Here is a 25,331-nt window from a genome sequence, read left to right on the forward strand (position 1 = left end):
CCACCGCGCGCTTTTGTGGTGTGTGGGAAAGGTCCGTCTGGGATTCCCCGTGGGTGGGGGTGGTGGCGGCGCCCTGGATTGAGGGGCTTTGGCCCTGCCGGCCTCGGTGGGGCGTTCAACTTCTCGAACCGTGAAGGGCCAAAGCGTTCCAGGTTGAGTTATTACAGGAAACTGCGGTCTGCGGCAAATGATTTCCCACCGGCTTGCGGCCCTGGATGTGTTCAAGGGCTCGGCCTTCACCCCACGATCAAGCGGCATATTTTCGCTAAGGGTTTCTTGTTATGGGGTTTTCTCTTTTTGAACAGCTAGAAACGCCCAAAGGGGCCCACAAGAAAGCAGCGATTTTTTTCAGGACGACCAACGGTTAACTTCTTCTGCTTCTCTTTTTTTTTTTTTCTGTCTCTGTGAGTGTGGTGTGTGCGCCGCCCTTTTTGCCTTTTCCTCTGGCTGGGGCAGGGTTGTGTTTGAACCCTTGCCGTCGGGTTGTTGGGGAGAAATGGATAAACTTCAGAAACAAAATTTCTTAGCAAAGACTCGGGATTCAAATGCCATAATAGTGGATTGGGGAGCTCTTTCCCAAGAGATTCGGGAGTAATCCACGCAGGGCCACAAGATACATGGCAATCGGAGGTTTAGGCACACGGGTAGCCAAAGCAATCGTAAAATGAATGGTGGATGCCCTTGGTAAGGATGTGCTACCTTATCGTGGTACCGAGGTTGAGTACTTGAATTTATTCAAGGAAACTAAATGCACTCACTAAATGTTTGAAGTAGGTGGTTTCCTTAAAAAACAAATTCTTTTATTTTTTATTTTTAATACATGCATTCTTGGAAATGCTTTCCCGTAGCCGGCGTTTGGCCATCAAAAGTTGGAGCCAACGTCCATTATCCCTTATTATTTTGAGGGAAGTCATGGGCCAGCAAATTCTCTTTCTTGAGAGTTTACTGGTTCACAAGCTAAAAACGTCATACAGCACCGGGTCCAGCAGAGTCGTGCTGGGATAAAACTTTATCCAAGAAGTTCCTGGGACACATACAAGTGTACCATCAGCAGCAGTTTCTTTTATATATTGCACTTTAGCGTGAATGCCGCTAGGGAAAGGCAGGGACCCTAGAGATAGTAACAATTATGTCCTCTAGTGGTGGAAATTAGACTTGGCCGCTGAGGGGACTCAGAGGGGCGAGAAAAAAAATCCATGTTCTGCCACCTAAGCGATTTATAGCAATACCTTTACCAAAGCGCAATTCCCCTGCGCAGCGGTAAAAAAAATACAATGAAATAACAAAAAAAAAAACAACAAAAAAATACTAATAAGTCAATAAATAAATAAGTAAATGAAAAAAAACATTATATACATATATCATTATATATATGTATTGCTCTTGATGGTTCACGCCAAAAAAAAGAATAGTAGATAACGAAAAGTTTTCAAATAAAGGAATATGATTTCATAGGAGTACACTTTAACCGTAAGGAAAACACGGTTCCCCTAAGAGAAAAGGCAATAAAGAGGTTGCAAGAAGCACAATTATTGGAATACTCAAAAGTTGAAGAATTGGATAGTACAGTTTCGCGCATGATATGCGGGGCAGGGGGTGCAGGGTAAATCTCTTTTCCCTTGTTATTTCTTCTTAAAAATAGTGCGTCGACGATTGTCAAGTTTGAATTGTGTGTTTCTTATGGCCACAAGATAAGGCAAATTTATTATCAAATGCGAAGGCCATTGGGCACAATTGGCCCAAAACACTCTTTACGAACGGGCCAGTTCACCCACAGCAGCACTTGCCATCCACCAGCAACGCTGGTAACAGACACATCCATTGTACGGATGGAAAACGTGTTGTTATTCAAGGATACCGGAGAAGTTCTCGCCGAAGGGGGTGCGTGGGCGCATTAACCCCCGGCAAGGTATCGCAAGAAAGGGTGTGTGCAGTTCATCTCGCATTACGCGGTTTTAAAATTCATTTGACTGGTCCCTTTGGCGCCCCCATAAACAACACAACGATAATGAACATTATACGAAAAGAAAACACGCCTTCAGAATCTTTAGTGACGGAGGCCGACGCCATAGAGGGAGCCTCACGCTCTCATGGAATACGGGCTTGTTGGAGTTACGCGTTGTCCGGGGAAACCCCGCGGAAGGCATATCTGGAGGAAAACAATAAAAAAATTGGAGGTTGCGAAGGGGTGGAACTTGTGACGGGAAAAGCAGGAGGCAGAATAAAAGGACCTCTTGGGAGTTCCATTTTCCCCAGTTCTAGCATTTATTTGGTAAAAACCATCAGGGGTAAAAAATATCGGGATGTATACATACGCGGTGGTGCGGGAATGGGTTGTTCAAGGTGATAAAGTAACACATTTTCCCATTTTTCTTCGACCACATTCTTTGAGGAGAAAAGGAAGATGTAGATCATTTTTTTTTTTTATGGGTGGGTAGGACCTTCGTACTCATTTCGTAAACTGCCAAAATGTGACCCCAACCCATTTTCCAAAAAGAAGGGGTCTTTACTCCTTCCCCCTCCGGACGAAGCCCTTTTCAGACCCGACCGGCGCCAAATCCCCAGACCAAGATTTTGGCAATTTACTCAAAACAATTTCGCATTCGTTCAGAAATGATAAGCGCTTCTAAAGTTCTTTGGCCGCATTCCCAACGCAACGGCTCCACAATTCGGTGTTGTAAGGGGTTCCGGGTTCGCAGGAAAAGGATTGGGGTTCTGCGGGGAAAGGCTGCTTTTTTACAAAATACAGCCCAAAAGCCCGCCAAGAACCGACACCAAAACAATACCCAAAGGCGGCGCCCTTTCCAAAAGCAAAATTACGATATGAGCAGTAACGGTACCCGAGTGGGTTGCCACTAGATATGTGTAATGGGTTCCTTTTTTGCCTTTGCCCGTCACTGGCTGGGATTGTTGGCCGCGTGTGGGCGAAAAGGAGGACGTCGCCCGGGAGAGCCGCCAAGAATGCAGAGGAAGTGCGGCAAAGGCGCGAATGCAATAACACAATATGGGAGAGAAAGCGGCGCATGTTTTTTTTTTTTTTTTTTGTTTGATATTAGCCCTATGGCGCCGCTTTCTTTGAACGATTCTTTTACCTTTTGTCATGCGTGGCTCTGCTTCTCCTTACGGGGTTCCCTAAAGTCAACTCCAGAAGAGATGTTACCTGCGAGTTCCCTGGCGGAGTTTCTGGCGCCTCTCGCAAGAACGGCGCGCGCATTTGAAGGGAAACCGCATGGGTAAAGAAAAGGGTTTGCAATGTTTTTTTCTATTGTATTGATACTTTCTTTTGAAACCGAGAAGCTTGGAATTAGGCAGGGGGTGCGGGTAAGTGGGGTTTGGGGTAACCTCTCTTAACTTTTTTTTTCGCTGCTGGAGAAAAGGCTGGGGCGTCAAATTGTATCGTAGAGGTGTTTGTTTCCAATTAATAAACCGTAACATGGAAAAAAGTAGATTCATTTTCTCCAAGTATCGCCCCGAATTTCCCAACGATGCATAACTCCATGTAAAAGTGGTCCCAATTTCTCATTTCTATCCAGTTTCAAACCCGCTCTCTGGAGAGAGTGCGTGCGTTTGTTTCTTGTAAAAGGCAAGATTATGTCACCTTCATGTGTGGTCACGAGAGTTTTAAGCGATTCTCTAAGCACCCTCTCTCCTTGGAAAATGGATATTGCCACTTTTTTTTTAATTTGCTTCAGACAGTTTCCATGTCATCGTTTCCCATTTTTCCATTTGTTTTACATCAGCAATATCAGTTAAACTGTTTTGGAAATGGTTGCGGCCCGAGATTTGTGGTAACACATTGTGTTTTGTGAGGGTTCCTGGGAATCCTGTTTTTTTTTTTATTTTTTTTCGGATTACAAACGGCTGATCGAGGCCTATGGGAGAAAGTGGGGTTATTGGTAAAGTTTTATTTTTCTTAAACCGCGTGCTGGGCGATTGCTGTTTATGGGGGCGGCGGATGAAGTTTTAGTGCTGAGAGAGTGCTTCATTGAATGGCTGGAAAGGGGGAATGTTTAGAATAATCAAAAAGCCAGGGCTTTGCCTTTTCAGATTTCCCAAGATTTAAATGGTATCTTTGGCTTGGCCGCGGCGTTGTTTAAGGTGACTTTTTTTTTCCAGACCGCGTTCAGAAATAAACCGGCGCCAGCTTTCCTTGCCAGAGGTGGGGGCCAAAGCCGGTTGGGGAATAATTGTGCCAACCGTTTCTCCCCACCCAGCCCCGCCATCACCGTTTGGGGCAAAAAGTCCGCCCCATACATGGCAGCTTTGGTGGTCGGGTTGGGTTTTGGGGGAAGCTTGAGAAACAGGAGGAAAAAAAGAAAAAAGAGAGGATTCCCCCCCGTGGGCCCCGGGGCCCCTATGGCGCCAAAAGGTTGCGCGTTTCGGGAAGCCGCCGAGGTGGGATTTCGACCCTCCCCCCCTCCGTCTTTTTTTTTGTGGGCGGAGCCCCGAGGGGGTTCAAGTAACACATGGCGTTTTTTTTTTCTTTTTTTTTCCTTCTTTGTGGCCGCCGTTTGGGCCTTTCCGCCCGGCGCTTCGCGGTCGGGTTTGCGCGAGGTCGGTGTTCGCTTTCCCGGGGGGCCGGGGGGAAATGCCGAAAGCGCGGGCGGGTTTCAAAGGGTTATTTTGGAGAAAAGGGTTCTTGGAGGAGTTCTTCGCTACGGCCGGCGCTAAAAAATATTCTCGGCAAAAATATTTTTTATCGGTTCGCTCTGTTCGCCCCGTTTAAAAAAAAAATCGGCCGCCGTGTCCCCGCCCGGGCGTGCCAGTGTTTCCAAAGGGCTCGGAGGAAGCCGCCCACCTCCGAGAAGCCCTCAACCATTTGAACGCCGAAAGGGGTGTGTTCCTCTGGGGGAAAAAAAAAACGACGTTATTTCCATGTTCTTTTCCTTCTTCCGGGGTGCTCTCGTTGCCCCGGTTTGCCCCTCGCCGTTTCCCATTTCCCTACCGGGGAGGGGTCGGCCCCGAATGCGAAAACAAAAAAAATGAGGGAGTGAAAAAAAAAAAAAAAAAGATTACACGAACGCGGGGTCGTGACAAAATGAAGTGAGGATTCATATTTCTGTGTATAAATAAACGATGGAAAGAAAGGGTATTCTTCAGGCGGTGTGGGCGGTAGAGGCTCTGCAAAGAAAAACAATAATAAAAAAAAAATTAGGACCGTTTCGGTTCTACCGTCGCACTTCCGTTTGCGAGTGAAGGGTTGGCAAAGAAAATGGGAAAACCAAAGGTGTTTTTCTTTTTTCTTTTATTGCGTTCTGCGAGACTTTTGTCTTCCATTTCTTTCGTTCACGCTTTTTTATTCCACTGGCGTGAACGTCGGCTCTGTTTCATGGTGATGGCTTTCCTTTTCTTTCTCCATCATTGGAGGGCGACGCCATTCCCAAGTTAGCTCTACATCGTCATTAGAGAAAAAATTAATTTCAATAGCAATTTGAAGCCGTAATTTTGTTGAATGTTTAGCTGTATCATCCACCGTAAAGGCATCTAACATTTTTTCAACCCGTACGAACGGCAATTGAGTTTCATTACTTCGACGTTCTATTCGCACTTTCATTCTTTTGTTTTCTGCATGAGGGTTATCACAAGTTTCATTTTTTCCTCCATTATTCTCTTGAGGTTCCCCAATATAAATCACTTCTTCTTCTGCATGGGTAACCTCACTAGTACCTTGATTATGGAATCTAGAAAATTGAGCGTGCAAAAGCTCTACGGGGAAAGCCAAAATAGTTTGCTGTGCGGCAAGTACCGCAAGACGAATGGCTTTTTCCACACCCCTTCTTTTAACAGCTTCAGAGGAGGATGCAAGGTATCTGAATTTATCCCATGCGGTGAAAAAAAAAGTAGGAATAACCCCTTTTTCTTGTAATTTATCAATACCGAACACTCCAAGACTACGTTTCCCTTCTGGAATATCATCGTAAACATTATTTAAAAAATCTTCAATTCGATCCAAGGCGATGAACGCGTCATCGTATGGAGTGTTTTCGATTAAAAAAGATTCTCGGGGTATATCACGTACAAATTGTTTCCATACAAATCGCCACTCATCCCAATCAAAAATTGGTGGTACTGGTATTGAAGGTTCTCTCTCTCTTGGAAGAACCACTGTAGGAATAATACCACCACCAGGGGAGGAATAGGTTTCAATCTCTTTTTGACAAGCAAAACTACGTAGCGCATCTGAAATAAATTCACTTCGAGAAATAAGTAAAACTCCTCGACTTCCTTCTGCATTTGTTATAGCCTCAATGAGCGTAGGCAATTTCTCGTCAACGACGTGGCGTATACATTCCTCAGCTGAAGCTGCAGGTGGGAAAATGTACGTAAAGGTCTTCTCATCCATAGATGAAAAAAAAAAAAAATATATATCCAAACTATGGTCTTTTTCTTTCAAGTGGGTAAAAAAACCAAAAATAAAAAAATAAAATAAAAGAATAAATATTAAAGAGGAACATAGAGAAAAACCAAAAATAAAAAAAACAAACAAACAAATAAACAAACAACGAAAGGTTTGTTAACCTACTCTCTCAGGGGTAGGTTGTAGTGAAAAACCTCTATTCGAAAAGAAAACGAGAAAGTGGGATATGTTGTTTGCATACAAGTGGTTGCTTTTCTCTAAACATAAGCTGCTAATGGGACTAACCATGAAAATTGACAAATAAGTCAATATCCACCACAAATATAAAGAGGTTCCCCCCTAAAAAAAAAAAAAAAAAACAAAAAACAAAAGTTATTCATTTTAATTAAATTTTTATAATGAACTTTTCTCAAACTATTAAAAATGCAGATCAAAAATAAAGAGAAAAAAAAAACCAAAAAGCCACATGGAAGCTTAAAGGAAGAAAAAAAAATAAGGAAATCAAATAAAATGCAAACCGCTGGGAAAGGTTTCGTCCAAATGTCAAATAAAAAATTATCAAACATTTGTACTTAGAGACCCCTCTTTTCATCCCTTTTCTCCCATCATCGCTATCATTGAATTTTCATATATCTTTCTCCAGAAAGATATATAAATGTGTACATACATCCTCTACAAAATCCCAAAGAAATAGAAAGCACACACACACACACACAACTACCACAATAACAACAACAACCTACAACCTACTGAAACGCTAATCAATTAACTCTATAAATATCTCTTTTATCGTTCTCATTCGTACTGTTGTTGGAAAATATCGGTATCTAATGGTTTCAGTAACTGTTAAAACACATGTTCCTAGAGTTATAAGAACAAATGCAGTTACGTTGAGAACAAAACCACTTGTCAATACATACTTTTTACGATGGTAAGAAATAGTACCATTACACCAATTACCATAATAAATAGATATAGATAATATCCATTGTAAAAGTGTCATTGCGACACTAACATATCCAATAAACAAAGTCAAAAATGTAATTCTTCCAAGTTTTTTGCAAAGTAACCATCCCCCTAAAACAGCGAAAAAACAAGATATTATAGAAAGAATGCTAAAAGCTTCTGCAGCTCGAAAATAAGGTACTACATTTTCACAACCAAGGTTTTTAATTCCTGTAGAATTAGTACGGGGACTTCGCACCCATAGGGGCCCTTGACGTTCTCGCCATAATAAAGTATCTATAAAAGTTTTATTTGCGGCATTTTTGTAGAACCATTGAGGCATTGGAGAAGAAACAATGGAAAAAAGAAAAGCGACGAAAGCAAATGCAGTAAAAACAATAGCTCCAGAATCGATAGATCGTGCATCAGCTAAGAAAACAGGTTCATTATACACCAATAATCCTGCAACAGTAATTAATGCCCAAGATACAGAGACAAATGCCAATCCTATATAAGGTTCATAAGCACGAGTTCGATAACTCAGTCCATCTCCACATTCTTTAAAAACCCAAGAGTATATATTTATACCTAGTGAGCATTCAGCTACTACACATATAAAAGTTATTCCAACGCACCAAATAGCAGCTGTTCTAACAAATTTCTTTTTCTCTCCATAAATGTAGTTTGCCAATGTAACAATAGTAGTAATTAATGCAAATGAAGCTGTAACAATTGAGATTCCTTCCAATGCTTTCGTACGTTGTCGTATAGGAAAACATGTCATATCGTTCGTATACGTAATATTAACTACTTTACCAGACTTAACGACAGACTTCCAAAGGCCATATTCTGCCATCACATCTCCTCCATCAGGTGCAGCAGCATATTGTTCCATGCGGAACCAAGGTGTACCTATAGCCACTGTCAACAAGACAAAAGAAAGGCACATTGATAAAAAAACAATGGGTGGACCTATCTTCAGTTCACGTAATGGAGGAGGAGCTACTGGAGGAGCCAGAGGAGGAGGTATAGGTTGCGCAACGAAGTTTGGAGTTCCTTCATTGAGAGGGCCAACAGAGTCAAGAGAGTGTTCCTCCTCACTGCCGTCACCACTTGGCGTCAAAGGTTCAGTTCCCTTTACCATCGATTTCAAAGCAAACTCTAACTGAGAGTAAATAATAATAATAATAATAATAATAATAAAAAGAAAAAAAATAAAAAGAAAAAAAATATATTAAGAGAACAATTTTTTTATTATATATACAAGTCTAATCATTTCTTATAAATATTATATTTTTTGATGTAAAAAGGAAAAAAAAAAACCAAACAAACAACCTAATCGACAAAAATGTAAATTTCTTTATATATATATATATATATATTCTTAACATCGTTTCCTCACTTGCACAATGGATCGTTGCATTTCTCCAACAGTTTCTTTACGACTAACTTCAGTCACCTCAAGTCCATGAGCTTCAGCACGTCTCTGAAACTCAAGTACCCCACCATTTGTACCAAAATAATACTGTTTACTCGCAATATATGCTACTCCATTTTCAGGAGAGAGGCAACGTTTTAACATTGCGGCAAGTTTCTCACACGCCTCTTCATCAAAGGTGACATCACTCCCTAGTACCACTTTACAGCGATATTCATGTGTGTTCCCTTCTCTATTATTATTATTATTATTATTATTATTATTATTAACGCAGTTCTCCCACTGTAGAGAATTCCAATCACCAGATACCATATGCACCATAATAGGTAGTGGTAATGAATGCTTCTTACACAATTCCAATCCTGATGTATGACGCAACAAATTCACACCTATATTCGGCTTTACACAAAGCTCAAGTACTTCCTCATTATAATCTTGAAAAACTACTCGTCGAGCTCCCAAAAGAAGTGCAGCAATACCAGGAAGACCTTGTCCACAACCAACTTCCGCAACAATAGATTCACCCAAAGCATTTTCACCATTCTGTTCCTCTGATGCGCTATTACAAAGTTTATCATCTGTTAAGAAAAGTTTTTGAAATATCTCACGATTAGCAAATATATACTCCACAAGGTAGGGAGCACATGACCATACCTTTAAACCCCCATAATATCGACCTGGTACGATATCCCGTTCTTCTTGACCATTTCCAGCGGTTAGTTGAGAAACATGAGGGGCACGTTGATAGAGTAATGGTGGAAAGTTTACTACTCCATCCGAAACAAGTTCCATTCGGTGATTTGGATTATTTGGATATTGCGCCGCCCACTCTGCTAAAAGGTGATCCGATAATGTAAAAGCAGGAAATTTCCATAATGGTAATAACGCAGTTTCTGTTTCCATCGAGATGGAAATATCGGTATTACCTGGTACTACTTCCTCCGTCTCATTATCCGCAAAGGAGAAACGAAATCCTTCAGAGGACATCACAACTTCCCTTCACTCTAGAATGAGTCCCACCCTCCTCTTTGTCTTGAAAGTTTATTTTAAAAATAGGAGTGAAAAAAAAAAGAAAAAAAAAAAAGAAAAAATACCGTTTTAGATAAAATGTAAAAAGAAGAGAACGGTAGGGGTAAAAGAGAGAAGTATGAATGAAATCGTTCGTTTTATTTATTATCATTATTATCTTCTTTTAATGTGTATTGCGTTTTTACCGAAGAGAAATAAATACAATTAGTTCACTGCAGTGTTAAATGCAGCAAAAAAATAAAAAAAAAATACAGGGGCATTACTTGTGGTAAATCTCAAAAAAAAAAAATAATTGGTACGAGAACGTACATATACATATACAGAGATAGCAAAAAAAAAAAAAATAATATATAAATTCTACCAAGTAGAATAAAAAAAAAATAATAATAAATAGTGACGATAACAAACCTATGTATACACCCTTCCCAAATGAAAGAATGAACGATGTTTTGCTTGCTGCTTTTCAGCGTACTCGTATGAGGTGTATCCTCGACCATTAAGCATGGTTTCTAAACTTCTGGAGTAAACATGATTTACAGACGCACCAGAGTAGTACTCATTGAACATTCGTGGACAAATAACGTTCATTACACGTTGATAGTTATTCTGAAAACGCACAAATGGATTAACATGTTTCTTCCGTTCATAGTATAAACATCGATCTGTTATTTCTCGCAATGCATCTCCACTACAACCACGCTCTTGACTATATTGTTTAATGGCATCGTAGAAATGTTTAGAGTAGGCATCCACTTGATTTAAAAGATTAACACCATCCTCAAGTCCCATAGCTAACCCTTGAAGCCAAAAAGGATTACATGTATGAGCTGCATCACCAATCACAACAGCAGAAGGAAGACCTACGCTATTAAATAAATTTTCACAGAAAACAGTTGGATAGGGTGTAGGGTTCTGTGTAAAGGAAAATATTTCACATGTATCATCACTTTTTGCAAGATCAGGACAAAATTCACGCATAATTTCATCATCAGAAAGACGTTTAAGATCACCAATTGGAGCATATACCATAAGAGCAAAACTGTTACTATTACTACTACTACTACTATTACTATTAGTATTGCTCTTTTTATTTTCATCACTTTCTAGTGTTTTTCGTGGGAAAGCAATGGCTAAAGGAACTTGGTATGGTGATTGTACTTCGTACTGCAAGACAGGTTTTGTTCGTTTTTGTAACCAGCGATGTATATGTGAATGACTGAGTCGTTTACTCTTAAGAAGAAACCATCGTAGAGCAAAATCAATATCTGCGGCAAAACCTTCTACATCAATAAGATCACGCAAACGTGAATTTGCCCCTTCTGCAGATACAAGAAGATCATAATTAACCGCCTCACTTTCAAACTTCCTTTCCCATTTAAGAGGATGAAGTGTAAGACTTGTTTCCATAAGATGAGTCTGCCTATCAAGTTCTTTACCCACAATAACATCAGCATCACCACTATTATTATTATTATTATTATTATTATTATTATTATTATTATTATTATTATTATTATTATTTTCATGCACATCATCAATTACCTCTTGCGTTAGTTTCTTGTACATAGGACTTTCTTTTATAGGCTTTACAACAAGTTGTTGCTTTAGCGGATACACTGCCTCTATCACATGTTCATGAAAAATACGACAATTTCCAGTAGGCAATATATGTATATGTTGTTCAAGCACTTGACGAAGAGCCAATAAATCCACTGAAAGCATTTTTAGAGCGAATGGATGTAACTCTGTTAATCCATATGTAAGCCAACTATTATATGCCCCAGGGTGATCCATTACACCCAAAACAGGAACTCCACATTGTTTTAATTCATTAATTCGGAGACCTGACGCCTCTAATGCATCCATAGCTCGACGAGTAACCAGAGCGTGTTGTAAATTCACATAAGGACTCCAACGAGACCACACTATATTTCTTTCTTCTTTTTCATTTTTAATATAATCCTGCAATGATGTATTCATACTACCACCATGGGATGGTAGTTCTAATACGGATGCGTATTGTTCAATAACGGTTGTATGCCAACCTCGAAGGGCAAATAATGCCGCAACAGTCATTCCAACAACGCCTGCACCTGAGATGATAACATTACCCTTATGCGGTGAAGGTTCATCCGCAACCACAGGCTGCCAATGTTCTCCCTGAACAGGATAGGCACGGTTGCTGATGGGTTGCAGATGTAAATCACTAGGAATATCAGAGGAGTCCAAACGACGTCCTGAACCATCCGTATAGCGGTTTGTAGAGCCAAGTAACCGCCAACATCGTTTCCACATTCACTGAAAACTATTTTTATTTTTCTCTTTTTTTATATGTAAGAGTACACCCACACCAGCTTCCTTCTTTTTTTTTTTTTTTTTCAAACTTTGGTTGTTCTAAAGGTTAAAAAAAAAACATATATGTAGAAAGATAGATAGATAGATAGATAGATAGAGAGAGACAAAGAAAGGAGCTCAAAGGAGGAAAACAAAAAGAAATACAGGAAAGCCAGTTTTTTTTTTTAAAAAAAAGGACATCCATAACAGAAAAGAAAAAGGGAAATAAAGAGAGAGAGAGAACGCAAGAGAAAAATAAAAATAAATGTAACTATAAAATAAATATTAAAAAAAAAAATAATAATAAACAAACACCATTTTAAGCGAGAATTCCTCAAGTATACTTTATTATCACTGAGGATATTAAGACTTACGGTGTCGATTTCCAGCTTTTGATCGAATTAATAATAATAATTCTTCTTCAAATTCACCAATACGACCTCGCTGCTTCAATGCCACTGCTACCTCCGCTGCAGCCTGAGGTGAAACCACACCACTTACACACATTTGCAGAAAAGAACGGCATAAAGTCGCGTTCCCTTCATCAGTGAATACATGATATCTAATAGAATCACCATGAGTTTCAGATTTAACTCGATCTTGATCATCACAACAATGAATATAATCCCATATTGCCTTTAACGCTAGTTCCTCACTCCGTGCTAAACGAGCTGCTCGAAAAAGGGATAGAAAAACATTTACACCTTCTGTACGACGGTATCCTTGTTTCCAATACTCATTATACATTGATAAGGCAACTGAAGGCTCAAAAACACAATGACGTAAAATCTCAATCATATTTCGCTGTGGCAAAGGTGGAGCTGCTACATCTTGAGTTAATTGATAATAATACCAACAGGCAACTTTCCAAGAAAGCAATCCTCCATCTAGTCCACCACTAGTAGAGCCTCTTCCGTGTGTATAATGATTTAATGATATTTCTTCCTTCTTACTCCAGAAAGGATCTGTACGCATACGATAAAGCGTTAAGTACGCCAAAAGCTGCTGTACTTTAGTAGGATGTGTCACTCTTGAGAGAGAATGTTCAAAGAGATGTAATGCACTTATCCAGGAAGGAGAATGCTGAATCACAAGTTCAGAATAAAAAGTAGGAATCACAAGTGTGGTGTGTGGTGGACCATCTTTTCGGCAAAAAAGTTCCAAGGAAACTTGCCATGGTACTTTTTCTGATAAAATTGAAGTATGTAAAACATGTAGAGCATTTCGTACATGTCGATACTTTTCATTATTACCTTTATTATTACTACTACTACTATTACTACTATTATTACCATAACGATGTTCTTCAGAAAGGGTTTGAATAACTTCTTGACTTGAAGGTGACCATAGTAACGCTACAGCTTGTTCCCAATTCATGGGTTTTGATGAAATCATCATGGTATCTCTTTTATGTGAAATCCATGATTCAGAAGTTTGTTTACATTCTTCTTTTACAGCCTCTACCAGTTTCAACCAGTGATGATCTGTAAGGAAAAAGAAGAATGACATTCGGAGGTTTTCTGTTTGAATATCATCTGCGTTTTGTACCTTTAATAACATTCCCAATTGTACTAGCGGTTGTAATAACGAGATACGTTCAAAATTAGATGTCGCTCGTTTTCCTTTTGTTCGCAGTACATTTTCTGCCCTTAACAAAATCTTTTGTTGAAACTTTACAAGAAATCGGTAAAGAAGTCGTCGTTGCGCCTCATTATTATTATTATTATTATTATTATTATTATTATTATTATTATTATTATTATTATTAGTATTCGTATTATTATGAATTTCATCCTCATGCTCATCATTCAAAACAATGATACCGAGTGAAAAGATCTTTTGAAGGAGGGGTAACGGTAGAGCCTCAACCAATGCTTGGATCTGCAATTGCAGACTGCTGCTCACCCGCACAGAGGCCGCCACCATGGCGGGTAATAACCCAATAACCCACAACAGTGAAGACACAAACTCTTGCTGCTGTTCCTCTTCTTTCCAGCAGAGTAATCCCGTCTCTAGAGAAGTTAATAGATGCGACGCTAACCAATAAATATCCCTCCACGCCCCCATTAATAATACAGATTGTACCAAATGCCTTACCGTGCATTTCACATGATTTATATACTCTTGCCGTAGTGAACTATGCATCTCTTTTACTTCAGATGAGAAGAGAAGAAGTACGGAGGAGGCAACGCGTCGCCCGCAAAGAGCGAGTAGACGTAGAAACTCCTCTTCTTCTCCTTTTTCTTTTTCTTCATAGATAGTTCTCTCTTTGCTTGATATCACACAGAGGGCAGTTTGACAGATAAAACAAAAAAGAAGATTAACTACCGCATCTGTTTTGGCAAGAGCATTCCAAACCTTTCCTTTCTCATTTCCATTGCTACTACTACTACTACTACTACTACTACTACTACTACTAATCATTCCACCATAGTTATAATCATCATCCATTAACTGTGGTATCATTAAAAACCGTACTTCACATTTAAGAAGAGATCGGTACGCATCATGATGATATACTGTGAGAATAGATTTATCTGTATTGTGGAAGTCCTCTTTTTTTCCTTCTTCTTCATACATAAAGACTTTATCATACAATCTGTGAAGAGCAATGTAGATACCCAAACCAGGTTCTGCTAATTCCATAAGCAATAACAATGAAGAAACCACAAATGAGAGATCAATTTTATAAAATTGATCCTCTGCTGTTGAGGAATCTTGTACACCGTACTGAATTAATTTTACAATAAAACGTTCCATTATCAAACAACTTAGAGAAGTGCGTCCTTTTGCTATTTTCATAACAAATGTCTCTTGTACTAAAGTACGATTTTTCAGCATCTGCTGAAGAAGCGTAAATACAGATTTCCACACATTAACATGCACATGGGCTTCTTTATTTCCTCCACTTATAGTAGTATGAAGAAGAACTTCCCACACCTTTTCACCCATTTCTCGTAGTTCTAACAGATTGATGGACTGATTTGAAAATATAGAATCTCTTAATAAGGAATTCGTACATACAAATTGTTCCACAAGTTCCTTCATTAAGGAAATATGAGAATCACTACGATTACCACAAGAACGATGACGTTTCTCTCGTTCCATGAGGTGAGTAATAAATTCATTTCTCCATTCACGCGGTACATAAGGTTTGTATAATTCCATTACTGTAAAAAAGACTCCATTTAAATCTATATCTGCCACTTCAACTTGACGTACATCAGAAAGTAACTGACATACATGTTCCCATCCCAATACTTTTTTCAAGGAAACGGAATACAAAATTCCACCTTTTCTTAAGGATTGAGACTTTAACAAAACCGTAGAGAATTTCTCTTGTATTATTGTATCTTTCCTAAAATTATCCATTGAAGAAGATGATTTACGTGAGAACATCATTTCGGTAAAAACATCTTCTTCCAATAGATCTGTATAGGATATGGAATTTTCCATTGTAGATGTACTGCGGAGTAAAATCCACATGAAGGTAGCCCTCATTAATGCAGGACTATAAAAAGATACAGATGAAATACTTTCAAATGCAAGGTGTTGTACAAGTTCATCAATCACACCTAATTGAGATTCAAATAACTGAGATTGAAGGAATAATTGTAGTAGTTTCTTCTCCATTATTTTTGGAAAAGCAGAAAGGAATCGACATAATGTCTGTCGGATACTCGTAGCATATTTACCATCTCCCTTAACATCCCCTACCGCTAATGCCAATAGTGCCGATGTACATATTCCCTCATCCATACGAGCAATGGATCGAATAAGAGGAGATGTGGTTAAAAGTCGTATTAATGCAGCTGCTTGACTCTCCTCAGATTCATTTACTACTCCTACAGATACCCAATACCGTTGTTGTGCAGCTAACAAGTTAAACACATGAACAAGTGAAGAAGAGGCCCATGCGGCTTTTAATGCCTCACGCGATGTGGACTGCACGGCTTCCATAATAGAAGCCAATAATGCACGTGGACACGATGACCATGACATCACTTTACTCATCATTTGTGGTAGTTCGGCTTGTCCTTCACACAACAACATATAAATAAGAGTACACCCAGCCTCCTGCAGGACTCGCAATTGGAAGGGTAAAATAATATTCATGTGATCTGTAAAGAGGGATTGTGGGGATAAACCATTCTCAAGTGGAGGGAGTTTCTCTCGCATAAGAGTTGCAGACCCTGTAGTAGTAGTAGTAATAGTAGTAGACATTGAAGAGAGAGAAGTAATGGAAGAGCGACTGGAGACTACACTTGTAATATTATGAATAGCTTCCAGTACAAGTGGGAGAATAAATTGTTGTAATGTTTTCCCATACAAAAATGCAATGGAATGACATCCTTGCCATGCTTCTAAGGTTGTAATATCATTCACTAATGTAACGGAAGATTTTTTCCCATCCACAGTCTTTATCATTCTTCTTCTTCCTCCTCCTCCTCTTCTTTTTGTTATTGTTGTTCTTATTGTAAATATATCCTCATTACTACTCATTACAATTAACCATCGTTCTACAAGCTGAGGAGTTGTATGAGATGCAGGTAATAGTGAAACCTGTGAACAAAGTAACCAGCGATAACGATCTTGAATACGTTTTAACATACTTTTCCCAAACTCAGAGAACGTAAAGGATGTATACCATACATATAAGGTATAATTAATATCCCAAACACAGTTTAAAACTTTTTCAATACTTTTATTAACACCATCATCTTTTTTTGGTTTTACCCCATCACTACCTAGAGAAGTAAAAATTCGTTGTATAAAGGTTTCACAAATATCCATAAATGCCAATGCTGAACTTTCCACTTCTTTTTCCATATCTTTTACAATATCTTTATCGTTAACAGTACTTATCTTACTACGTTGACGATGAGCATCTAGAGAGATTTTCATAATAAGAAAGTGAAATGTACGACGTAATTTATCCAAAACAGCTGTTAAACCTTCTGCAAGTATACTTACTCCTCCTATTTGACTCTTTGATGATGTAAACTCACGTGTTTGGATTAACTGTAATAATAATTGTTGAATCAATGGCCAATCATGCAAAACCTCCATATGAGGACCACTCGTAATACACTGAACTACAATAGTTATTGCCGTTAACGTATCGGAATGTACATAATTCTGCATAACAGCTGAAGTATTCATTTCCTTCTGAAGAAGCCGTGATAAAAGTGGATGTAGAATATGTAGAAGATACCGCAGTAAACGTTTTCGTCGGTGACGACTACTCCAAACAAGTGCATCCAACAACAACTCCAATGCTGTTGACATTACACGATCCCCAATATAGATGGATGTATTTAATAAGGATAAGAGTGTCTCCACACATGATGGAGATGCGTCCGCTAACAACCAATTCACCACAACACCTTCCACAAATGGTTCTTCCGCCGCATCACATCGCCGTATAAAGGCACGCAAGACTTGCAGTGTGACTTCATTCGCTTTTAATACACATTTACTATCATGGACTAATGGTGTACGAAGCCAATGTAAACAATTCAAACATTCTTGCCACAATGTCCATCGACTTACAGGTGATATACTCACTTGTTGCCATACCGCATGTAATACAACTACCACAGCTAGTTCAATTTCCGAACGTTGTTGATCTTTCCAATTTCCTCTCGTTAATTCTCTAAATATTCCAACAAGGCGTCCTTGTAAAGTATAGAAGGCGGCTGTAGGTGGCTCTGTCTGTGTTTGAAGTAATTGTAAAAGGTGCATTGCATGAAAGAAGAGAGGTCTTAAAGTTCCTGAGTAATTCTTTCCACCATTATAGAGAGAAATGAGTTCTATGAGAGCACGAACAGCATCTACAGGAGAGTACAACAACATCAACGATGTATCATCCCCATTAATAACACTAGTAGTAGCACTATTATTATTATTATTTAATCTTTGCGGCTGCACATCATCTACCTCGCGTTTAATACCTTCAAGCAGTTGCACCGCCATTGTACTATCAATCCATCCACGTGTAAAGGCCTGTTGGATGAGATGTAGTGCCGCTGACGGCTGACGAGACGCACTCCACACAACATAACGAACCGCCACTGCCGTTACGGATGTACAGTTAAAATGCATAGATTTTATCTTTTCATGAGATTCAATCATCTTCCCTTGATCAGGACGTAATGCCGCTGTTGCTGTTAAAGCTGCAGTATCCCATCTTGTTTCTTCTTCATGAATAAAAGATGACATTACAGCCATCGCCGCTTCCCACTGATGATGTTTATATAATAAATGAGAAATAAGAGTGAATACAACAGCATCCGGTTTGCGAACTAGTGACACATACGAGAGAGCCGCCTCCCATGTTGATTGAAATCTTTGATTTGTACAATAACTTGTATCATCCATTTTTTCACTGGAGGAATCTAATAAACGGAGAAGTGGCATGTAAACACAGGAAGAAGTTTCAGAAAGATTATTCTCATGTATATGTAGCTGACGCCTTGCAACATGCAGGAATTGTTCATAAACAGATATAGATAATGCAATGAGATCTTGAAATGTACTTTGGCGTGATATCATAGATGCTGAAGAATCAGGAGATTCTGAATAAAAGTGACGGTGAATAAGTTCAATTTGAATAGCACGAAGTACTACATCATACATTTCTAAAGGGATGGACACTATTCGGTTTAATGAACCTTGTCGCCAAAATGTATGATGAGTAATCTTATCTATGGCGTATGATGGATGTATATCATCATTATAACTATTGTTATTATTATTAGTACCTTCTTCTTTTGTTGTTGCTGATGTTGTTCCTGTAGTTTCTTCAAGAAGTCTAATAAGCAATGGGAGTTCTCTCTGAGCCATGGCAGCTTGTGCTACTACGAGTAAAGCACGAGGAGACCATACAAGAAATGATAATTCCGCATGTAATTGCAAAATCTTCTTATACTGCTGTGTTCTTCTAAGTACATATAAGGTATCCTCTAATAAAGTGGTAATAAATCTCTGATCTACAGTCGTATGAGATGTAATGACTTGTTGAAGTAGAGATAAACACATATTCCAATCACCAAGCTCACGTGAGGAGTTACTGACAAGCATAATCACCTCTTCACTAAGGGGAATACTACGAATACAATCACGATATGTTTCTAACACTACTTGATGTTGACCTGCTTCTGCCATCATTAATATAAAGAATGCCATTGTACTACTCTCCCGTACACGATGTCGAAAGGAGGAAAACACCATAAGAGCTAATTCCCAGAAAAAACGTACTTCCTCCGGTTTATTCTCTTTAGAAGAAAAAGAAACAGAGTTATTAACGCCTGCTGCTTGACGAAGCATAGGACCTCGTTGATTTGTTTGTAATGCCAACAATGGTGTGGGATTTCGCTTTTCACGCACATTAACTGTGGAATGTAATCCACCAATACGATAAGCCTCAAGTAAAAGCCGAAGTGAAACATCAGACACAGCCAAATATTCATCACGTGCATCCTGAAAATACATGAGGGCTTCTTTCCAACGTTTTTGAGAGACAGCAGCGGTCATAAGCCAATCATAAGTTTCTGTTGTCGGTTGTAATGCATGAACCAACTCTCTAAGGGTTTTCTCTTCATTATTATTATTATTATTATTATTATTATTATTATTATTATTATTATTATTATTATTATTATTAGAAACAGCAAGCCCTTCCTCATACTGTGTCTTTTTCTCTTTACGCATAACATGTGTAGAAAGAAGAAGTTTCTCCACAAATTCCTCTACATATTCCTTCTGTCGCCAACACTGTTCCTGAATAGTGATTCCCAATAGTACATTTATATGCTCAATAGAAGGTAAAACACCATAGTGTTGGACAGCATCACTAAAAAGAGAAAATGCAGTATACCATGAACCCATTCGTTTAGGAGAAACTATAGAAGGAATGGAAACTGAAGAAGTTGTTATTTCTACTTCTTTTTCTTCTACAACTGATGTTTTAAGATCTGATGGTGTTGATTTTGTAATAATACTCTCTTGATGTTTAGAAACAGATTGTTGTCGGCTTTTTAGTAGTAATACACGTAAAAGTTGATGTTCCGCCTGAGGTGAGGCCATCGTCTCTTTTGTTGTTTCTGTCCTTGTTACTATAGGCTTGGTTGCAGTTGCTGCTGTGTCTTTCCCATACACGGCGATGCGAAGAAGTGACATGGTGAGAGCATCGCCGTGTGTTTCTTTTCCCTTCTCGCTATCTATACTTCTTCTGCTGTCGTTGGCATGTCTATATTGCCAATGATGTGAGGATGCACAAAGTATTTTATTAATGAAAGAATCACATTTGCCACATCTCCGCATCAGGTATCTTTACTCGAAGATATATATATATATATATATATATAAATATATGCGTATATGTGTATATATTTCCTTTTGTTTCGTTTTTGTTTTTGTTTTTATGTGGGTTGCACCTCCACTTCCCTCTTTGAATGTATGTATCTTACCGTATTAAAAAATTCCCAACTATTTTTTTTTTCTTTTCTTTTTACTATTAACGCATTGTAATTATTGAGAGTACAAGTAAAATAAGAAGGGTTAAAAAGTAGAGAGAAAGAAGAGAAAACAGCAAAAAAAAAGAAATTACAGTTTATAATACCCTCTTCAATTGTGAATGAGTTTTAAATCATGGTACAGTCGTGTGTCATATGATATATATATATATAGACACACAGATATGTACAAAAAGAAAAAAAAAAAAGATCTCAATTTCCCCCATTCCTTCTTCTTTTAACTCATTCTTGTGTCTGATCAACAGAGCAAAAAAAAAAAAGAAAAATAAACCCTTCCGCTCATTTTCTTTTCAGCTTAACTCAAGTACTTCGCTCTTACTTTGTGCGGAATATACCACACACCCCCATTTCTTTCTTTCCTTCTTTCTTTTCGTTCACAGACCAACACACCTTGTCCATTTTTCCATCCTTTTTTCTTTTTTCTCTTTTCTCTCTTCTTCTTCTTCTTTGATTCTCACGAACGGACTGTAGAGCCGGCAGTGGAAAATCCTTTTGCAAAGGCGTCTGCGAAGGATGTCTGGTAGTACTCTGCAAAGGAGGGTTGCTGTTGCTGCAGAATATCTCCCCCCGCTCCAGCCGCAAACATCACAACATTCCACAAGAGTTGCATTGGAAACGACTGGTCAAGGCCGAGGGCATTACGTAATCGCACAAAGTCATGCCAGGAAACTGTGGGAGGAATATCAACTTCAACTCTCCCATATCCACCAAAGAAGAGAGATGCGAGAGCCGGATTACCAGTATTGCTATTACTATTACTACCGCTATCCTCAACATCAGAGAGTAATGAAGATGATGATGATGATGATGATGATGATGAGGGTGAAGAGGGGGATGAGACGGTGGGACCATAAGGGCAACTCCGTTGTTGATCAAAGATTTCCTGAATACGTGTGTATGGAAGATCACCTTGAGTAAACTCCATCTTTACATAGAAGCGTGGATATACGCTAAGTAGTGTTGAGGTAAAGAAACGCAGTTCCACCGCATGTCCAGTTGGACTCACAATGCGACTACAAATAGCACATTTACGTTCATCATTCCAGACATGCTGATGAATATCAGAAAAACTAACGTGTTGTAATAAGAAGAGATAAATTAAAGTGTCACTAAGAGAAAAACGCAGACGACGTACAATACTTGTTCCAGGCACTACAATTAGTCTAGAAGATGTCATTAACGGTAATGATGCTGGCATTAATACAGGCTCTGAAACCGAAAAGAAAACACCATCATTATCTTTCTCTTCAGTAGTATTTGTTGTTATCTCAGCTGCAGATGATGATGATGTTGATACTGTTGTTGTTGTTGTTGCACCTACCGCAACTCCTGTTATCCCCAGTGTTGTTGTTGTTGTTGTTGTCTCTGTTTCTGCCTCCTCTGATGGAAGTGTAAATGTGGAACTTCTTTCCGTTTGCTGCACTGGTAAACCCAATGGTGTAGTAGTGGATGTAAATTGAAGTGCTGGATGACAACACTTCCAGGAATTTACTAAAGCATTAATAAAATCAAAGAAAGCACTCTCGTGTTCTTCTGGTGTGCCATCACGACGAGAGAGTTGAGGTGGAAGATCATACGAAAAGAGAAATAATCGTAGTGTATTAAAGTCATCAATCATGGGTCGAGATAACCCTAAAGATTTACTGTTTTCAAGAAAGCATAATGCTTTTGAAAGTCGTATCGATTCATTACGAGACTTTCTCCGTCGTGAGATTACTCTTTGTGTACCGGACTCTGGTTTCCGTTTTTTTCCTCTTTCTGTTCCTACGCTTGCTCCTGCTAAGCGTGAGATCTGTTGTGTGAGGGTTTCGGGATTATCATTACTTGACAGTAGCAAAAGAGGATCAGAAGCAATACTAATATGAACTAAACTATTATCATTAGTATCATCATTATTAGAGAGTTTAATAAAACTATTATTCTTTAAATAACTTAAATGAGGCACTTGTGATTGTAGGACAGACGCAAGTAAAAAACTGTGATCCCCAGATAATGAGGATAAGGTAATAGACATATATCTTTCTCCTCCTTCTGCTTGTTTAACAAGTTGTACATTGTGAGAGAAGAATGCTACTTGACGTGTAGTCCAGAGATTTTGCCAGTAATTCTCATTTTGTATGATACTTTTCAGATAGGATGAAACGCGTAGCAAAGTATGAACTAAAAAAGAAGCCGGAAGATATGAAAGAATCTCTCGTATAATATCAACAGGTAGACTAAAAATAGCTGGCGTCTTATTAATATGCATTATTATATCATCATCATCATTTTTTTTACTATCATTATAGTTCTTGTTGTTGTGATTGTTGTTGTTGTTGATATCGCCTTCGACTATGGTGGTGGTATTGTTACCACCCTGAACCGTCATTCAGAATAAATGAAAGAGGAAAATCAATCAAAACAAATAAGAAAAAGAAAAAGGGTAAAGGGAAATACCACGACGCGCCCTCTACATGCTAAAAATAAAGATTACGAAAAGAAAGAGAAGGAAAAGAAAAGAAAAGAAAATAAAACACAAACACATGACGTGATAAAGCCACTCTACATCAGAGACAGACAGACAGACAGAGAGAAATAAAGATAATTCGAGTCAAACCAAGAAAAACACATCAACCCAAACGCCACAAGAAATAGAACACACACACACACAGAAAGAGAGAGAGAGAAAGAAAGAAAGAGAGATTATCAACAAAACAAAGAAACACCATATCCATTACACAACCTTCAATCTCTCCTCTCTCACTCTCTTCCCCCCCCCCTCCCCTCCCCCTCTTTCAATACACCACTTCTCATCAACTAACCCCGCAGTGTCTTTGCGAGGGTATCCCATCCCGCCAGTGTGCCTTTGCCGCGGTATCCCTGTTTAGACATCCCGCCCCGTCCCTCTAATGCCTGGCAGACCTCCGGCGCCACTCCATCCACCCACGCAGTTGGGCCAAATATCATAAATTGTCCACTTTTTACAGTTGAGGTGGTGGATGGGGTTCCCCATGCAAATACTCCACGACAATTGGGGAATGCCTGACGAACGGCATCTCGTAAGGCATTAAAGAATTCCACATCCACATCATCGCGACGATAAACAAGGATATTTTCAGGAGAAGTAGTATCACCTTTTTCTGCCGCTTTTGTCAACTCTTGAATTAGTCTTGCACTTTCCAATTTCATAAGTTCCATGGTTAAGTTCTTTACTTTTTTTTCCATATCTACAAAATCCTTGCCTTTCCGTATAGCTGTGGCCACAAAGTCTTCTGGTCGAACACCACCCATCTCTTTCATTAACTCTTTTTCACGGAAGTACATATCTGAAAAGTACTCCCGCACACGATCACCTGCGATAAAGAAGAGTTTCAGTGTATCTCCCTTTGTTTCTTGATGTAGTAACTTCAGCATCTGCAACTGTGCTAAATTGGTCACATGTGTACCACAACAGGTACAACTATCCACACCATCTATAGTGATAATACGAATTGGTCCAGTCACATCATGCGGAATATCACGTGAAGGACGCTGTGTATTATTTCCATCCCCTTCTTCCTTCTCCTTTTCCAGAGCACGTGCTTGTACATATGCCTCTCTGCTTGGGAATACTTCACAGCGAACTGGTACACTCTTTGCAATCGCATCATTACACGCCGCCTCCACCCGAGCCACTACCGCCGGTGAGAGTCGCTCAGATGATGGCAGCACCACATGACAATGCGGATACGTGAGGGCCCACGCAATCGTGGGAAGTGGTTTTCCCTCCATCACATCATTCCTTAACAACATCGCCGTGAGAAGATGTTGGGCGGAGTGGTGTTGTGTGTGATCACGCCGCCGTTTATCATCCACGCGTAGTTTCACAGATGCCCCAACAGGCAGAGCCGTGGGAACACGCAGAACACACGTATCCCCAACCCGCCGTACTTGACGCACCGGCACTGGCACTCCATTTCCATTTCCACTCGTCTCATCGCAAATAAGTTCACCATAATCGCACGGCTGTCCACCACCCTCAGGGAAGAGAACAGAGTCGGTGAGAATAACATCAAAAGCCGAATGTGGGTCCGTAAACGTGGATGCAGCATCCGTATTATTATTATTATTATTATTATTATTATTATTATTATTCTTTTTCGCGTTGTTATTATTATTCTTACCACTGCGTTGGGTCTTGTCTAAAGACAGTGCCTCACACGAGACAACACGTGCACAAAGCTCACGGAGAAATGTGTCACGTTGGCAAGCCAATTCCCCTACACGAGCAAAGCCTAATGGGGATTTCATTTCACACGTATACCTTTTTTTTTTTTTTAACTTGTCTATTTTATTTGTTTCCTTCTCCGATCTTCTCCCTTTTCTTCCTCTACAGATAGAATTATGTATATATGTATGTTATGTAGGCTTGATATAGTGGGCTGTTATTTCCCTTCCTGTCTTTTTCGTCTTTTTTTTTTATTTGTTACCTTTCTTTTTTCTTTTGCAGATGTGTACTCTCGTTCCTAACAGGTACAACATAGAAAAGAAAAGAAAAAACAAAAACAAAACACACAATTCGTCAAGTTCAGAAGAAACAGAAAAAAAATTAAAATGGACACAAAATAGAGAAACACCGTAGACTTTACTGCAACGAAAGTTAAATGAAACAAGAGAGCCAAATCAATAGGAATGCTCCTTCTATATAATCAACAAGGCCACCACCACCATC

At 39.2% G+C, this 25,331-nt stretch overlaps 9 protein-coding genes across 9 annotated transcripts; 2 read left to right on the forward strand and 7 right to left on the reverse strand.

Moving 5' to 3' along the window:
- TM35_000181840 (uncharacterized protein) lies at window positions 1-309 on the forward strand (the record flags this gene model as incomplete). The annotated part of the gene is made up of 1 exon (XM_029026497.1): window positions 1-309. A coding segment is annotated over one exon (309 nt), but the record flags the coding sequence as incomplete, so codon positions are not given.
- Window positions 310-2,008: 1,699 nt separating this feature from the next.
- Window positions 2,009-2,347, forward strand: TM35_000181850 (uncharacterized protein; the record flags this gene model as incomplete). The annotated part of the gene is made up of 1 exon (XM_029026498.1): window positions 2,009-2,347. One exon carries the CDS (start codon window positions 2,009-2,011, stop codon window positions 2,345-2,347), a length of 339 nt encoding a protein of 112 aa, XP_028882194.1.
- Window positions 2,348-5,296: 2,949 nt separating this feature from the next.
- TM35_000181860 (uncharacterized protein) lies at window positions 5,297-6,343 on the reverse strand (the record flags this gene model as incomplete). The annotated part of the gene is made up of 1 exon (XM_029026499.1): window positions 5,297-6,343. One exon carries the CDS (start codon window positions 6,341-6,343, stop codon window positions 5,297-5,299), a length of 1,047 nt encoding a protein of 348 aa, XP_028882195.1.
- A 772-nt stretch (window positions 6,344-7,115) lies between these two features.
- TM35_000181870 (uncharacterized protein) lies at window positions 7,116-8,447 on the reverse strand (the record flags this gene model as incomplete). The annotated part of the gene is made up of 1 exon (XM_029026500.1): window positions 7,116-8,447. The coding sequence occupies one exon, from the start codon at window positions 8,445-8,447 to the stop codon at window positions 7,116-7,118; it is 1,332 nt and encodes a 443-aa protein (XP_028882196.1).
- A 240-nt stretch (window positions 8,448-8,687) lies between these two features.
- On the reverse strand, window positions 8,688-9,728 carry TM35_000181880 (uncharacterized protein; the record flags this gene model as incomplete). Its single annotated transcript, XM_029026501.1, has 1 exon — window positions 8,688-9,728. One exon carries the CDS (start codon window positions 9,726-9,728, stop codon window positions 8,688-8,690), a length of 1,041 nt encoding a protein of 346 aa, XP_028882197.1.
- A 450-nt stretch (window positions 9,729-10,178) lies between these two features.
- Window positions 10,179-12,065, reverse strand: TM35_000181890 (flavoprotein monooxygenase; the record flags this gene model as incomplete). The annotated part of the gene is made up of 1 exon (XM_029026502.1): window positions 10,179-12,065. One exon carries the CDS (start codon window positions 12,063-12,065, stop codon window positions 10,179-10,181), a length of 1,887 nt encoding a protein of 628 aa, XP_028882198.1.
- A 402-nt stretch (window positions 12,066-12,467) lies between these two features.
- On the reverse strand, window positions 12,468-20,429 carry TM35_000181900 (uncharacterized protein; the record flags this gene model as incomplete). Its single annotated transcript, XM_029026503.1, has 1 exon — window positions 12,468-20,429. The coding sequence occupies one exon, from the start codon at window positions 20,427-20,429 to the stop codon at window positions 12,468-12,470; it is 7,962 nt and encodes a 2,653-aa protein (XP_028882199.1).
- Window positions 20,430-21,095: 666 nt separating this feature from the next.
- Window positions 21,096-23,009, reverse strand: TM35_000181910 (uncharacterized protein; the record flags this gene model as incomplete). Its single annotated transcript, XM_029026504.1, has 1 exon — window positions 21,096-23,009. The coding sequence occupies one exon, from the start codon at window positions 23,007-23,009 to the stop codon at window positions 21,096-21,098; it is 1,914 nt and encodes a 637-aa protein (XP_028882200.1).
- Window positions 23,010-23,437: 428 nt separating this feature from the next.
- Window positions 23,438-24,910, reverse strand: TM35_000181920 (alanyl-tRNA synthetase; the record flags this gene model as incomplete). Its single annotated transcript, XM_029026505.1, has 1 exon — window positions 23,438-24,910. The coding sequence occupies one exon, from the start codon at window positions 24,908-24,910 to the stop codon at window positions 23,438-23,440; it is 1,473 nt and encodes a 490-aa protein (XP_028882201.1).
- Between the last annotated feature and the right edge of the window lie 421 nt (window positions 24,911-25,331).

Source organism: Trypanosoma theileri (genome assembly GCF_002087225.1).
Source record: "Trypanosoma theileri isolate Edinburgh chromosome Unknown TM35_Tth_18_V1, whole genome shotgun sequence".
NCBI classification, from domain to species: domain Eukaryota; phylum Euglenozoa; class Kinetoplastea; order Trypanosomatida; family Trypanosomatidae; genus Trypanosoma; species Trypanosoma theileri.